A 15737-nucleotide genomic window follows, 5' to 3' on the forward strand; every position below is an offset into this window, starting at 1 on the left:
CCTATCCCGTAGCCTGTTGAACTGTTGGGGCACGACATAAGATTTGTTAACTGTCTTTCTCAATTTTTCTCATCATTACAAGGAACGTAACAGATAAAATAAATTTCTTTATTGTATCCACCATACACCTAAAAAATAAAAGAGAATTATTGTTTTTATTTGCTAGTTGAAATTGAATAATAATCAAAATATACACAAGCTATAGGTGTAATAATTTTATTAGGCCCTATTGTCCGTTGTTAAAGTGTTGCAATGGGGAAACAAATCATAAATGGACCAAAATATATTACCTGAAAAATTTATTAGAGTAGCCATTATTTACCCCTAAATTATGTATCTACCTTATCTTCTTAAAAAAAAAAACAACAGCAATATGAATCGAAATGAAAATAAGATGCCGGAAAGGGGAGCTAAGCAGAGAAGGTGGGCAGACGGCTGCCGGCAGAAGATGTGAAGCTCATTAATTTCTCTACCACAGATTGGCGCGCAATGTTCTAAAGTGATTACTTATAAGTGTCAGTGTCACGGGCGGTTACTCTGCATCGTTTTAGCCAGTCTACACTGTTTTTTTTTTTTCTTTTTTAATTCCGGATGTTACGTAATTTAAATGCACCGGCCCAACCTTGCCAGATTGGCTTGTTTCATATGTGTTGCCATGACAATATTAATGCCGTGTATTCGCTAAGCCAGCTAACGTCTGAGGAAAATGTCGCTAAACTATCGGAAAGAAATATATCAGGTTTTCTTACACAATATATTAAACACGCCTCGCGTTATCATCTTCTATGTATTATTTCTCTTTAAATTACAAAAAAAAATTGAACAATAGATCTACTTGAAAATAGAGGAAAATATTTTTAATAGAAACTCAAAGCATTAAAAAAAAGAAAGTCTTTGAGGGCATAGGCGTAGCTAGGGTGGGGGAGGGAGGGGCGCCCCTATTGAGTGTTTTTTACATTACATTTTAAATATTACGCAAAGTGCAGTGGCCCCCAAAGGGTTTAAGTCCCCCCCCCCCGGGCCCGCAAATGATGTCAAATTCCTAGCTACGCCACTGTATCGAGGGATTCTCAAATGAATGGGTGTGTGCATTAAAATCCTTATGTCCATCGGACATCGACTTAAGTGTTCCTTAGGACACATCCGCTGAATAGAGAGGAGGTCACTGCTGCGTGGGCAATATCGTTCTGACCATAGCCAATGTCAGGGCCGGCGTTGTACGATCGGAGGCCCTAGGCCACTTTAGTGGTCTTTAATGATATTTTAAAAGTTAAAAAGAAACATTGAAGAAAAAAAAAAGAATTACGCAATTTATTAAAAACCTGCATGCATAGACTTATATATATTGTAATAACTTAAGGGAGGCAACTCAACGAGGCACATATATCTTTATTTACACGGAGACATGACAAACACAAAGGGGCATCTGCCTTGAGCACAGCATCTCCATATTGGCTCTCTCCTTGGGCGGAAATCGTTCTCTCTCTCTCATGTCAACATCCGACTTGTCTGGTCACAGATAGTGCGCACCTTCTTTCTGCACTATCTTGGATGGCGGTGCGCATGGCAAAGTCATAACAATATTATATCTAGGCTGGACATGGAGATCTTTTAACACTACAGAAATTGTCGTGAAAATTTGTTTAACAGTTGAAACAAGACGTTGATTTGTAAAGTACCGGGTAGTTAGAAGAAATAAAGTTGTCTTTTGTTGTTTTTTTTCAACCCTAACCTATGTATCATATAATTTCATTTTTAGATCTAGATCTAGTAACTGAACATCCAAAATAAGAGTACTCTCGTCTCGTCTCGTCTCGTCGTCTCGTCTCGTAATTATTATTCTGCAATTTTTTAGATACATAATCTAGAAAGATCAATGTATTAAATGTACATAAGATGATTAAAATCAACAGACATGAATTATTTCGATCTAGGATTTTCGAAAGATTATCTCAATGGAAACTAACATGAAATGGCTTTGTTTCATATATTTGCGTGAATATATAGTTCTTTGATTAATAGCCCATTCTAAAGAAAATCCGAGAAATGATTTTGCATTATTTCTAAACTTTGAAAACTAAAGATCATTACTCTTCTAAGACAGAAAAGATTGATTGGGGCGACTTCCCTTACAGCTTGAAAAAGAGTTACGTACATAAAAATCTATACATATATATAGGTCTGTGAATTGATCAATCGCGAATAAGAATTTGTTTCCCATTTCCAGTCTAGATATAATATATAAGTCTGTAAGTCTATTTAAGTCTATATAAGTCTATGTAAGTCTATATAAGTCTATATGTCTATGTAAGTCTATGTAAGTCTATGTAAGTCTATATAAGTCTATATAAGTCTATGTAAGTTTATATAAGTCTATGTAAGTCTATATAAGTCTATATAAGTCTATGTAAGTCTATATAAGTCTATATGTCTATGTAAGTCTATATAAGTCTATGTAAGTCTATATAAGTCTATATAAGTCTATATGTCTATGTAAGTCTATATAAGTCTATGTAAGTCTATAAAGTCTATATAAGTCTATATGTCTATATGTCTATTTAAGTCTATATAAGTCTATATAAGTCTATGTAAGTCTATATAAGTCTATATAAGTCTATATAAGTCTATATAAGTCTATGTAAGTTTATATAAGTCTATGTAAGTCTATTTAAGTCTATATAAGTCTATGTAAGTCTATATAAGTCTATATGTCTATGTAAGTCTATGTAAGTCTATGTAAGTCTATATAAGTCTATATAAGTCTATGTAAGTTTATATAAGTCTATGTAAGTCTATATAAGTCTATATAAGTCTATGTAAGTCTATATAAGTCTATATGTCTATGTAAGTCTATATAAGTCTATGTAAGTCTATATGTCTATGTAAGTCTATATAAGTCTATGTAAGTCTATATAAGTCTATATAAGTCTATATGTCTATGTAAGTCTATATAAGTCTATGTAAGTCTATATAAGTCTATATGTCTATGTAAGTCTATATAAGTCTATGTAAGTCTATATAAGTCTATATAAGTCTATATGTCTATGTAAGTCTATATAAGTCTATGTAAGTCTATATAAGTCTATATAAGTCTATATGTCTATGTAAGTCTATATAAGTCTATGTAAGTCTATATAAGTCTATATGTCTATGTAAGTCTATATAAGTCTATGTAAGTCTATGTAAGTCTATATAAGTCTATGTAAGTCTATATAAGTCTATATAAGTCTATGTAAGTCTATATAAGTCTATGTAAGTCTATGTAAGTCTATGCCTACATGTCTATATCTAAATTGACAAATTTTTGAAATTCAAATACCGCAATTTCCTTAGAAGAAAAAGAGTTAGACTAGAAAACAGTATTTTAGTCCTGTGCGAGGCCCCCCCCCCACACACACACACCAATGGGATGCCCCCTGAGGCTGCCTAGTTTCCTAGTTTGCCCATGCCTAAGGCCGGCCCTGCCAATGCACAGGCTTTCATTTCTATGACACGAATCATTGTCATTCCATAATGAAAGAAGCTAAAAAAAAAATTGTTTGTTATAATACGCTCACTCAGCAGAAGTTATTTTAGCAGACGCAACACTGGACAGCTGGCATTGTCCACAACAATGGTGCTCAACCTTTTGACCATTAACATTTCTAATACCCAATACCCGTGTCACTGGCATTACTGGATTTACTTATAGACAACATGAGCTTAGGGCCCCACTTGCCTCCCCCCCCTTCCCCCCCCCCCAAAAAAAAAATTTTTTTCAGAAAAAGTAAAGGAAATTGCATTATGTTGGTTACAAAAAGGGCCCCCATATCTCAAACAGCTTGGGGCCTAATGGAGTCCTGGTCACGGGTCGCATTACAAAAGTAGTAAAATCTATTGGAACTGAGCCTCTGCGGCTTTATGATTCACTAAGTGTAGACGTTTCGAAAATCTGGATAGCGCAGCCTCACGGACCGGATATGGCCCGCAAGCCGTAGTTTAGGCAACACTGGTCCAGTTTTATTATTAATCTTCATCAAAATCGCCCCTGTCGATTTTGGGTCTTCTTTACATCTTGCTACCCTTGTGGTTATCTTTCCTTTGTTGTTGATTTTATATAAGCCAGCATACATATAAATATTAGGCTACAATCGTTCATTGCAGATTTCCATACATGGCGGGAAAACTATAAATAGAACAAATAGAAGAAAAGGGAAGTAAGAATTATAGCAAACGAATATTCTAATTTGATTTGAATAACACCATTAGTAAAATCACTAAATTTAGAAACACTTCAGGACAGAAGAAGAAAAAGTAAAGTGACTATAAATCCGAAGATTAATGAGGGATGCTGTATTTCCCGTGGCTGCGCATTCCCCGCTGTGACCTACATATTTTGCCACATCCAGGGCAAGCATAAAGTGGCTATAATACATCAAACACTAAACCAGAATTTACAGATAGAAAAACGAAACCTTAAAAAATACTAAGAAAGATACAAAAAATAGAGGCACATTTCTTATTCCTTAGGCTAGAAGAAATTCGTACAAGTTCTCCTTCTTTCCTTGTACCGTTAGATAATGAAATGGCTTGCCTGAATCAACCAGGAGAACCAAGGACTTAGCAGAGTTGAAGGCATTGATAAACATGCATGACTAGATTGACACATGAAATGCGTAGGACGTAATTATCTTTTTTGGAGTAACATCTAAAATAGATAATATAAGATAAGATAAGATAAACCATGTATTTTAAAAAAATATATGTTACTAGCACATTCTGGCACTACAGAATCAAATTAAAATAATTTCAATATGAGGGTAGCATTAGACTTTCACTCTTTGTCTTTTATGACTGTACATTCTAACCTAAATAGAGTTTATTCTTGTCTGCTCAACTTTAACGCGAAACCAATACTATATTGTGGTCGTCCTCTCAATAATTCTAAATATTCATACAATGAATTTGACTTCATGGAATTATTTGCATAAAATTAATGTTGGGATTGATCTGTATGTGTTCTTGGGTAGTCACTTAATGTGTTGGACTGCTCCCTCAGATGTCTTCGACACCTTGTTTTGTAGCTCCTTGGTCCACGTACAAGATAATTGTGTGCATATATCAAGTTTTGGTATGTGGTTGTGGCCATGCATGTAATAGGGTGTAAATATTGGTGTGTATTTACCTTTATTCTTGGTTAATTATCCTTTGTTTGCTGATATGCTTATCCTTGTAACATTTTTTCTGTCTCTGATGGTCTCATTAGTTATGTAGTGCTTTTAAATTATTATTTTATTATTATTATTATTGTAATTTTGTAAAGTAAGGGTTTGACCCATTGGAGGTGTTACATAGCAAAGTAGGTTGGAGTGGCTCGTGGAGTTTTATTTGTACTGGGGACTATTTTGAAATATATATATATATATATATATATATATATATAACTTACTCACATATACTATTTTTTATCTTTTCAGCCTGTGGTGATTCTAACAGAACTCCAGGACCTCTCGGTGTCAACTGGTGGAGATTAGTTGTCCCGGGACTTCATTGGGGAAAAAATTATCGCCAGACCAGACAATTTGTAAAGAATAATCAATCTTAGATTATATCTAGTCCTCTAAACTCCTCATGAGCTCACTGCAATGCCGTTTGGCCTCAGTCCTGGGTTGACGATAAGTTAACATCAGGAAATCGTACCGGTCTGTCAACTTGTGGAGTTCCGCAACGTGATGTCCAGGAACATTGTTGATTAGCCCAGCCTTAAGTGTTGGACATAAAAACATCAGATCAATAGGATTTCAGGCTGATCTGTCAGCTGGTAACCGATCCAACAAAATCATTAACTATGAACAATTTTGGATCTTCGACCTTGTAATGAACATGAAAAACTGATCTTGTTTTGATCTCTCGCTAATGCTCCTATACCTGCGACTGCAAGATAACAGAGCCTGTATACACAAGCCTCCCCCACAGTTTCAGAATGACTGAGCACTGACAACACACCATCCATAAAAACTTCTGTGTGTGCAAGTGTCCCAGAACTGCTGGACTTTACTATAAAAATAAAGACATTGACCGTCAAAACTTCGGAGATCAGGCATTTCGTGTGAGATGTAAGCCCATGTGTGGGTTGTAAGCGGACTTTCACGCGCCTAGGGCAGGAAAAAGGACAAATGAACGCAAGAACTATGAACAATTTCTGAACAAAGTTTTTACATTTGTTGTTGTGATACCAAAAATTCTTTTTTTTTTTTTTTTTTTGCAATGTATCTTTTGGAGAATAAAGTGTAAAACAATTCAAAGCAACAAAAAAAAAAAAAAAATATGTATATACTTCACGAGATTAGGCTTGTAAACTTTGTCATAGACTCAGCCAAAACTCTCTACAGACAAACATGCTCTAGGGAGGTTAATAGTTGGAAAATTAGATTAAAAATGGTTTTATTTTTCTAAACAAAAATAAAAAAAAATACTTCAAGATATCAATACAAAAATTTTAACGCATAGGTTAAAATTTGTCCCAATTTATCAGTTAAGTCCCCTGAAAATTTCCCTTCACACCTTTATTACTTTGGTTTATGGCTCAATAAAATTCTTCCCATTCATAACAACACTCTCCATTGCTTCGGAACCCACACCTATCCCTTGTATAGATCACTAGCTAGACACCTACAGAAACTTATAAAAGTAAAAAAAAAAAAAGCTCCCCTTTCAGACCTTGTCATCTATACTAATCTATAGGGCAGATGATGTAAAAGGTCATCTGTTTCTGTGGCCTATGGTTAACTAGGGTGTCATGTGGCCAGCACAACGACGAACCGCCTTTACTTTTACCCGATAAATGTCAGGCAACCATTAGAGCTGGATGGAATCAGAGGCGCCCAAAGATCCCGAAATTAAAAAAAAAACAGTCTTCACCAGGATTCGAACCCGGGACCCTCGGTTCAGAAGCCAAGCGCTTTACCGAAAAGCTACCGTGCCAATAATAGTATAATAAACCACACAAACAAATCCATGTACACAGCACTTAGGGACACCTACAGACAACAATAGTCTAATAAACTACGCAACCAAACTCATTTACACAGCACTTAGTGACAAAAATTTACACCATCCCTTATAGATCACTAGCTAGACACCTTCATAACAATAATAGTCTAATACACACACACAACTAAAGCACTAAAGGACAAACTTACGCCATCTCTTAGAGATCACTAGTGAGACACCTACAGACAACAATAGTCTAATACACCTTACAACCAAAGCACTAAAGGACAAACTTACACCATCCCTTATAGATCACTAGTGAGACACCTACAGAACAATAATAGTGTAATACACACACAACTAAAGCACTAAAGGACAAACTTACGCCATCCCTTATAGATCACTAGTGAGACACCTACAGACAATAATAGTCTAATACACCTTACAACCAAAGCACTAAAGGACAAACTTACACCATCCCTTAGAGATCACTAATTAGACACCTTCAGAACAATAATAGTGTAATACACACACAACTAAAGCACTAAAGGACAAACTTACGCCATCCTTTAGAGATCACTAGTTAGACACCTTCAGAACAATAATAGTCTAATACACCACACAACTAAAGCACTAAAGGACAAACTTACGCCATCCTTTAGAGATCACTAGCTAGACACCTACAGAACAATAATAGTCTAATACACCACACAAACCAAAGCACTAAAGGACAAACTTACGCCATCCCTTAGAGATCACTAATTAGACACCTTCAGAATGGTTCCACAGAATACAGTTTGGGAAACACTAGTTCACAGAATGTCAAATGTTTGATTGAATTTTAAAAAATCACAAAACATATAATACAAGCCAACAGCGTGAAAGTTGTAAATATTGACCTAGATATCCTGATAAAACTACCTAAATTTAAAAGCTAAAAATAGAATGATAACGCACGTGAATGTGTCTATATATAGGCTATTAATTTGGAATCTATATATATAATCTATATATATAATTCTCTTCTTCCCTCAAGAGTTTAAACAAGAAGTAAAGGAAAGATCACTCTTATTTCTGGGGATAGTCATACTAAATAAATCTTGTTGACTCTAAAAGACCCCCTAGGATAAAAAAAAAAGTATAATCACAGAGAAATTGTCGTAACAATTATGTCTCAAAAATTCTTTTAAAAAACAACGACAAACAAACACTAAAAAAAAAACATAAAAAAGGAATACTGTTTTAAAAAAACTTATATTAACTACACTTGTATCAATTAGTTTGGATCAGTCATGTAATTAAATTTGTAATACAGCTAGACTAAATATAAAAGAGCATTTATAAAAATAAATTAAAAAAAAAAGGGGGAACAACATAAATTCGAACTTGTGGGCCAAAGACTTCTCAAGCTTCCCAAGCCAACGCGGTAACCACTGTGCTAGCGAAGAAACTATGAACATGGAAGATTGAGATTGTATAGTTTCCTGTTGTTTCTATTTCATGTTTGTGTTCCCTAAGCCTGAAACGGCAGCTTAATATAAAGAGGACTGATTCAGCTTACGCCACCACTTCGGTCAAGTACTATTTCTTTCCCTTGTTTGAGATAAAAAAAAAAAAAAAAAAAGTAATTTATTACCAATAGTTCATAGTTAATTAACTAATTACTAATTTTTTTTCTGTTGATTCTCTTGTCGTCGGGTAAAAGAAATAATTGTGCACAATTTCAGCTTGAGTGTCGGATAAATCATTTTTGGCCAGACAGATAGTCAGATACTCAGACTTTCATATAGAGTGAGTTGATATCGGCTTTATAAAAATTGACTCTATCAGACCTTGATTTGTCATCTTGGTGTCAGTGGAGTAATATCCCCTGTCTCAGGGGAGACAAATGAGACAAATTGTTATTTAGATGGAAAATCGTAATTCTACACTTAAAAAAAAAAGAAAAGCAATGTTGGTATATATATTCAGCCTAAAATCTACTAAATACTTGGGAAAGAAAAATTCTTTGGAATATCTATGGTGCCATACAGGATGAAACAGGGTGGAGGACACGCACTAACCATGAGTTATATCAATTATATGAAGACCCACCAATAGTGACCGAAATAAAAAAAGAATAGACTACGTTGGGCAGGTCACCTTGAAAGAATGTCAGACAACAGAGGAGCGAAAATTTGTATACAGGCAAAAACCAAAAGGCAGGCGACCCAAAGTCAGACCCCGAATGCGATGGATTTATGATGTGGAAGCAGATCTGCAACAGCTTGGGGTTAGGGCGTGGAGACGAAAGTCCCCAGGAGAGATCTGAATGGAAGGATGTGTTGAAGCAGGCCAGAGCCCTCCATGGGCTGTAGCGCCACTGGGATGCATTGATGGTAAACATATTAATTTTTTTTTTTAAAAAGCTATGTAAATAATAAGAACAAAAGTCCAAAGAAAGAGAGAATATATTTGCCTAATAAGAGAAAGAAGATCGAAACAGCCCAGGGTAACAAGAGTCAACAGAAACATGAATCAATAAAAAAAAAAACCAATTAGTCTACACTTTCTTTGTATACCGGATGTACCATAGAGTTGGCTATTTATAGTTTTCTATCGTTTGGTTTAAATACTTTGTGTGTGGGGAAAGTTTGTGGACTGTTAGGATGTCTGTGGTCTAACAGTGTACTTTGTTTGTGGGGAAAGTTTGTGGACAGTTAAGATGTCTGTGGTCTAACAGTGTACTTTGTGAGTGGGGAAGTTCGTGGACAGTTAAGATGTCTGTGGTCTAACAGTGTACTTTGTGTGTGGGGAAGTTCGTGGACAGTTAAGATGTCTGTGGTCTAACAGTGTACTTTGTGTGTGGGGAAGTTCGTGGACAGTTAAGATGTCTGTGGTCTAAAAGTGTACTTTGTGTGTGGGGAATGTTCGTGGACAGTTAAGATGTCTGTGGTCTAACAGTGTACTTTGTGTGTGGGGAATGTTCGTGGACAGTTAAGATGTCTGTGGTCTAACAGTGTACTTTGTGTGTGGGGAATGTTCGTGGACAGTTAAGATGTCTGTGGTCTAACAGTGTACTTTGTGTGTGGGGAAAGTTCGTGGACAGTTAGATTGTCTGTGGTCTAACAGTGTACTTTGTGTGTGGGGAAAGTTCGTGGACAGTTAAGATGTCTGATCTAAAGGTGTACTTTGTGTGTGGGGAAAGTTTGTGGAGAGTTAAGATGTCTGATCTAAAAGTGTACTTTGTGTGTGGGGAAAGTTCGTGGACAGTTAAGATGTCCGATCTAAAAGTGTACTTTGTGTGTGGGGAAAGTTCGTGGACAGTTAAGATGTCTGATCTAAAGGTGTACTTTGTGTGTGGGGAAAGTTTGTGGACAGTTAAGATGTCTGATCTAAAGGTGTACTTTGTGTGTGGGGAAAGTTTGTGGACAGTTAAGATGTCTGATCTAAAAGTGTACTTTGTGTGTGGGGAAAGTTCGTGGACAGTTAAGATGTCTGTGGTCTAACAGTGTACTTTGTGTGTGGGGAATGTTCGTGGACAGTTAAGATGTCTGTGGTCTAACAGTGTACTTTGTGTGTGGGGAATGTTCGTGGACAGTTAAGATGTCTGTGGTCTAAAAGTGTACTTTGTGTGTGGGGAATGTTCGTGGACAGTTAAGATGTCTGTGGTCTAAAAGTGTACTTTGTGTGTGGGGAAAGTTCGTGGACAGTTAAGATGTCTGATCTAAAGGTGTACTTTGTGTGTGGGGAAAGTTTGTGGACAGTTAAGATGTCTGATCTAAAGGTGTACTTTGTGTGTGGGGAATGTTCGTGGACAGATAAGATGTCTGTGGTCTAAAAGTGTACTTTGTGTGTGGGGAAAGTTCGTGGACAGTTAAGATGTCTGATCTAAAAGTGTACTTTGTGTGTGGGGAATGTTCGTGGACAGTTAAGATGTCTGATCTAAAAGTGTACTTTGTGTGTGGGGAATGTTCGTGGACAGTTAAGATGTCTGTGGTCTAAAAGTGACCTGTGTGAGTGGACTGAGTAGTATATGTCAGTCCGCCACTAGAGTTACTACAGTATATAAGTATATATATGGATGTTGCAAAATATGTAGGTCACATCTGGGACTGCGTAGCCACGGGAAATACTGCATTCCTCACTAATCTTTGGACTTCCAGACAAGCCTTATTTATTATTGTTGTCATAAACGTGAGCGTAACTCATATGACATGGCCGAGTGGTCTGCGCTCTGGACTGTCGTCTCAAGAGCTCCAGGCTCGAGTCCTGCCAGCTACTACCCCCCCCCTCCCCGCGTCCTATTGGGTGGTTTGTGTGATAGAAAGTGTGTTTGTTTTGAGTGACTAGCGGTGTATTGTGTGTGACTGTGTATGGACTAGTTGATCTTTATTGTTGTACTTGGCTGATTGAACAGCTTATTAAGTGTGCAGGGTATGTCTGTATAGAAAGAAAGTCAGTAAACAAAGTGCTGAGTGGACAACGTGTAGGCCTACTGAAGATTAGAGAATGTCAAGATAATAAAGATTTGTGTTAATTGTTATTATCGTCTTCTTAGCGTGTTTAAGATAGCTCTTACAGTTTGGACTAGGATGTAATCATCTCAAATCTGATGAAACACCAGAAACATGTCAAACAAATTAATTGGAATCTTGAAGGGAAGTTATTCTCTGACCTCATGTAGATAAATGTAAACAAGAAATGTGTTTTGTAAACAGAATAAAAAATTAAAATTTGACTTTTTTTGGCCTTTTATTTACACTCTTGAGACTTCTAAGAGACCCAAAGAAAAGCCCTTATTGAAGACAGACGCAAAAAAACTTAGACCCGAAAAAAAACACCTGAAGACAGGCGCAGAAAACTTAGACCCAAAGAAAAGCTATTATTGAAGACCAGACGCAAAAAGGCCCTTGTTGAAGACAGGCGCAGAAGAAAAAAAAAACTTATACCCCCGACGAAAAACGCCTTTGTCTGTATAAGTGTGGCAAAATATGTAGGTCGCAACTGGGTTTGCGTAGTCATCTAATTTCTTCCGAATCCAAGACTTTACGTGGAAATAACATTTTATTTCTCAGCAATTAGTTGGACTCAAAACGATGTGGGGAGAGGAAGAATGGGGTATAATTACACAAGAGGAGGCTGCCAGCGCCCTCGAGTTCGCTGTGTAAGGTTTGGGTACCTGCAGGTGTGCATCGCTTCCCGCCACTCGCTCGTCTTATTGACAGTTAAATGTTTCAGGGACATAGGCGGAAGTTGTGGCTCGTGCAGGGGCGGGGTAACGGAAAACTTCAGCTAATTAAGAGCGGCCTTTTTTTTTTTTTTCTGTTTTGAAAGGTGAGAGCTCTTCAGTAAGTGGAGGTGTTTTTGCTAACAATCGAAATTTTTATCGTTAGGCGATGACTAGTCCTGTGATAGGGGTTGGCATAGGCGTAACTCGCTTTATGAGAGGGGGGAGGTCAGGACTAATGCTGTTTCCTCAAAACTTTATTTTAAGTTAACCCAAATATAATGAGGTTTTTTTCGGGCAGGGGAGAGAAGTTAAGCATAACTCCTTATTACTAAAAATGTTTTTTTTTTTGGAGTTTGGCCTTTGAGTGATCGAAATTATAATTTAAAAAAAAAATATCCTAATTCGATGGGTCCAGTAGTTTTGTAGCTTGTTCCAATTTAATACAATTTTAGTGAGGTGCGACCAAGTTATGTTTGGAGGGGCTGGGTGGGGAAATGGCCCAAAGATAGAGCGTCTGGCGTTTCAAGTGAGTGGGAATCTCAAGTTCGCATCTTGGAGGGGGGAATAGGACGCCCACAAGTCCACTCACCCGAAATGGTAATTTATTGACGAAAGTAAAGTCGGTTTATTTGAGAAACACTGCACCCTAGTTCTGTGTTTAACAGAACACTTCGGGTTTTTTTTGTTTTTTTTTGGCGAGAGATTAATTCACGTGTTGGCCTACTAGTTAATGGACCTCATTCACCAATCGTAAAAAAAACAACACATTTAGCCACGTCATAATATTGATAAAACAATGAAAAATACGTATCATGTGACAGCCTTTATGGATTACATGATTTGTAAAGAAGATATACAGAATCACGTGGCTAAATGTTGTTTGTTTACGATTGGTGAATGAGGTCCATTATTCCAGTAGTTCGTGGAGCACCTATTGAGGCCTCGCGGAACACAAGGGCTCAGCGGAACACTGTTTGGGAAGCACTGCCTTAACGGTCTATTGCTCAGAAAAATAAAAACTCCACAGACCTCTTTTGGAACAAACACGTTTCCTTTTATCTTTAACAAAGAACAAAATGCAAGGTGTGAGAACCACTAGGCAAAGGTCAAAACCAAGAGGAGACACAGTTCACTGGTCAATTGTTCTAGTACATTCAGACAGTTCGTCCTGAGCGCTTCTTGTCACGTGGTCAGCACAAGACCACGCCCCTTAGCCTGCAGTATATTTTGAGTGAAAACGTCCTACAACCCGTAGAGAAAACAAACCACACAGCCATTGATCAAAAATTTTTAATTTTCTCAGATAATTGTTTCGTACAAAGTTGGACAAAATTTGTGTTTTATTATTTACAAAAATATATTTGTTTTTTAAACAACTTTTGTTTTCTGAAACTAAATCGTACACTGACGTACACTATTGACAGACAAAAAACAAAAAACAAAAAAAAAAAAAAAGATCATAAGCTTAAATACATACAAAAGGTTTAAAAAAAAATTATGTTGTTTTTGGTTCTCCATGGAGACAGAAGTTTTGTTGACAAAATCAAATCACCATGTTTAACTAAATAAACAAAAGTTAGACTTAGGAAAAGAAACCAAAAAAAAAGTGAAAGTAGTTACAGAACTTTGACAGAACCGTTCCAAGTTTTAAATATTTTAAATCCAGTCATAGATCTATAAGTCTATTAAAAGGCTTACTGTTAACTTTAAATATATCGCATATCGCAGTACAGCGTCCTTTATCCGGATGTCAAAATATCCGAACTTTTTTTTTTGTACAGTCTTGCAGACGTGAAGCGAAGGATCAGCGATTTTCTATCAATAATGGGAGACTACTACGTATAATACTCTGTTCCCTTTTGGATTCTAGGCCTACTATTTATACTTGAATTTTATGTTTACATACGACGCGATACCCTCATATGAAGTTTCCATAATATTGTCGATGAAATGGACCGTTTATAAAAGTTCCCCCTTTCAGAACCTTCCGGTCTACAGGGCAGATGATGTTAAGGTCGTCTGTTTCTGTGGCCTACGGGTAACGAGGGTGTCATGTAGCCAGCACAACGACTAATCGCCTTTACTTTTCCCTAACTAACGTCAGGTACCCATTAGAGCTGGGTTAACCCAGAGGCGCCCAAAGATCCCGAAATTAAAAAATTCCGGTCTTCAAACCAGTTCAGTGGTTCCCTAACTCTATCGAGAATTCTAAACAAGACACTGGCCCCGAAACATTCCTGTAGGAGAAAAACTATACAGAGAACTGGTTGATCTGGAAATTACTGCGCAATTCATCTCAGATATAGGAGTTTTAAACAAGACACTGGCGCCGAAACATTCCGTAGAAGAAAAACTCTTTATAGAGAACTGGTTGATCTGGAAATTACTGCGCGGTTCATCTCAGATATAGGATTACTCCGTCTGAACCTTCCGACATGAAAAATGAGAACGAAGAAGTTTAATAAATTTTTTTATTCAGTACATTAAGATTACAAAACAGATAATAAATTATTACTCTTGTTACTTATTATATTATTATTAAAATATGTCAAAGAATGCCTTTAGAAGGCTGAAGACACAAAGTTTGTGAAATTATTCGCATAAATTAGTAGTGCGAATAAATATTGGGTTGGACTGTAATCATACTTTAATAAAATGTTCATTTTAAGTTTTTTACATAAATAAACACATTTATTTCAGGCAAAGTCACGTGGACAATACCATCAAATCAATTGTCTACATCAATTGTCTACATCAATTTCCCTGACGCTGACGTCATCGTGAAAGTTCCCAGAATCCTCCTCCTCTTGCTTTTGGTAGAAATAGCTTCCGGTCTGACTGGTGGCTTCACTGCAAGAGTCTTCGCTGTCCATTTCTGAATGGCTGTCTTCGCCACACTCCTTGCGATCGTCGCGGGACAAGTCGTGGCAGGAGGAATCGTCCAGAGAGCTTAGGCTGAGTCTGCTTCGTCGCTGGGGTGGTGAGATGTGTGTCTCGCTGTGCGGCTCCCGGTACCGCTCCAGCTCCGCCATCCTGTGCAGGCGATAGTCGTCTGCCAAGAGCTCGGACGAAGCGACAAACTGCCCGGAGCAGACGTCAACATCGTGAGACGGAGACATCAAGCAGACGCCCGAGTCGTGGTGGGGAGGCGTGTCCACGAGTCTAGCTCGCAGGTCTGCCTCGTCCACATCCGGCTTGATGAAAGCGATGTTCTCTTTTGGCGACACGACCTCTCTTTTGGTCACGTGTTTCCCTGATTCTTTGTACTTCCCGTCAGGCTTGGAGAAGTCTTCCTGTGGCGTAATTTGTTTATCCTTCTCCCCTTGCTGCTGAGCGTGCCTCCATTTCATGCGACGATTCTGGAACCAAACTTTCACCTAATTGAAAGGGAGAAAAAAAAAAGTTTGGCTACAATTGTGTAGACTTAAAGCTGAACATTCTATTTAACTCTTTCTCTCCTAACTGACGATACCAGCGTTGATTCCACCGGAATGTGGTAAATAATTACGTAGAGAAAGAGTTAAAACAGGTCAAACATTAAGAACATCGATAT

General features: G+C 37.3%; 1 protein-coding gene across 1 annotated transcript in view; it reads right to left on the bottom strand.

The window, feature by feature from the left end:
- Positions 1-13456: 13456 nt before the first annotated feature.
- The window catches only part of LOC106054477 (H2.0-like homeobox protein), a 30014-nt gene continuing 27733 nt past the window's right edge, over positions 13457-15737 (bottom strand). Inside the window, exon 5 of the mRNA XM_056022707.1 lies at positions 13457-15561. Within this exon, the coding sequence (XP_055878682.1) occupies positions 14926-15561 (636 nt within the window). The 3' untranslated portion in view covers positions 13457-14925. The remainder of the gene's footprint in view (positions 15562-15737) is intronic.

The sequence above is a fragment of the Biomphalaria glabrata genome, chromosome 3 (genome assembly GCF_947242115.1).
Source record: "Biomphalaria glabrata chromosome 3, xgBioGlab47.1, whole genome shotgun sequence".
Taxonomy (NCBI): Eukaryota; Metazoa; Mollusca; class Gastropoda; family Planorbidae; genus Biomphalaria; species Biomphalaria glabrata.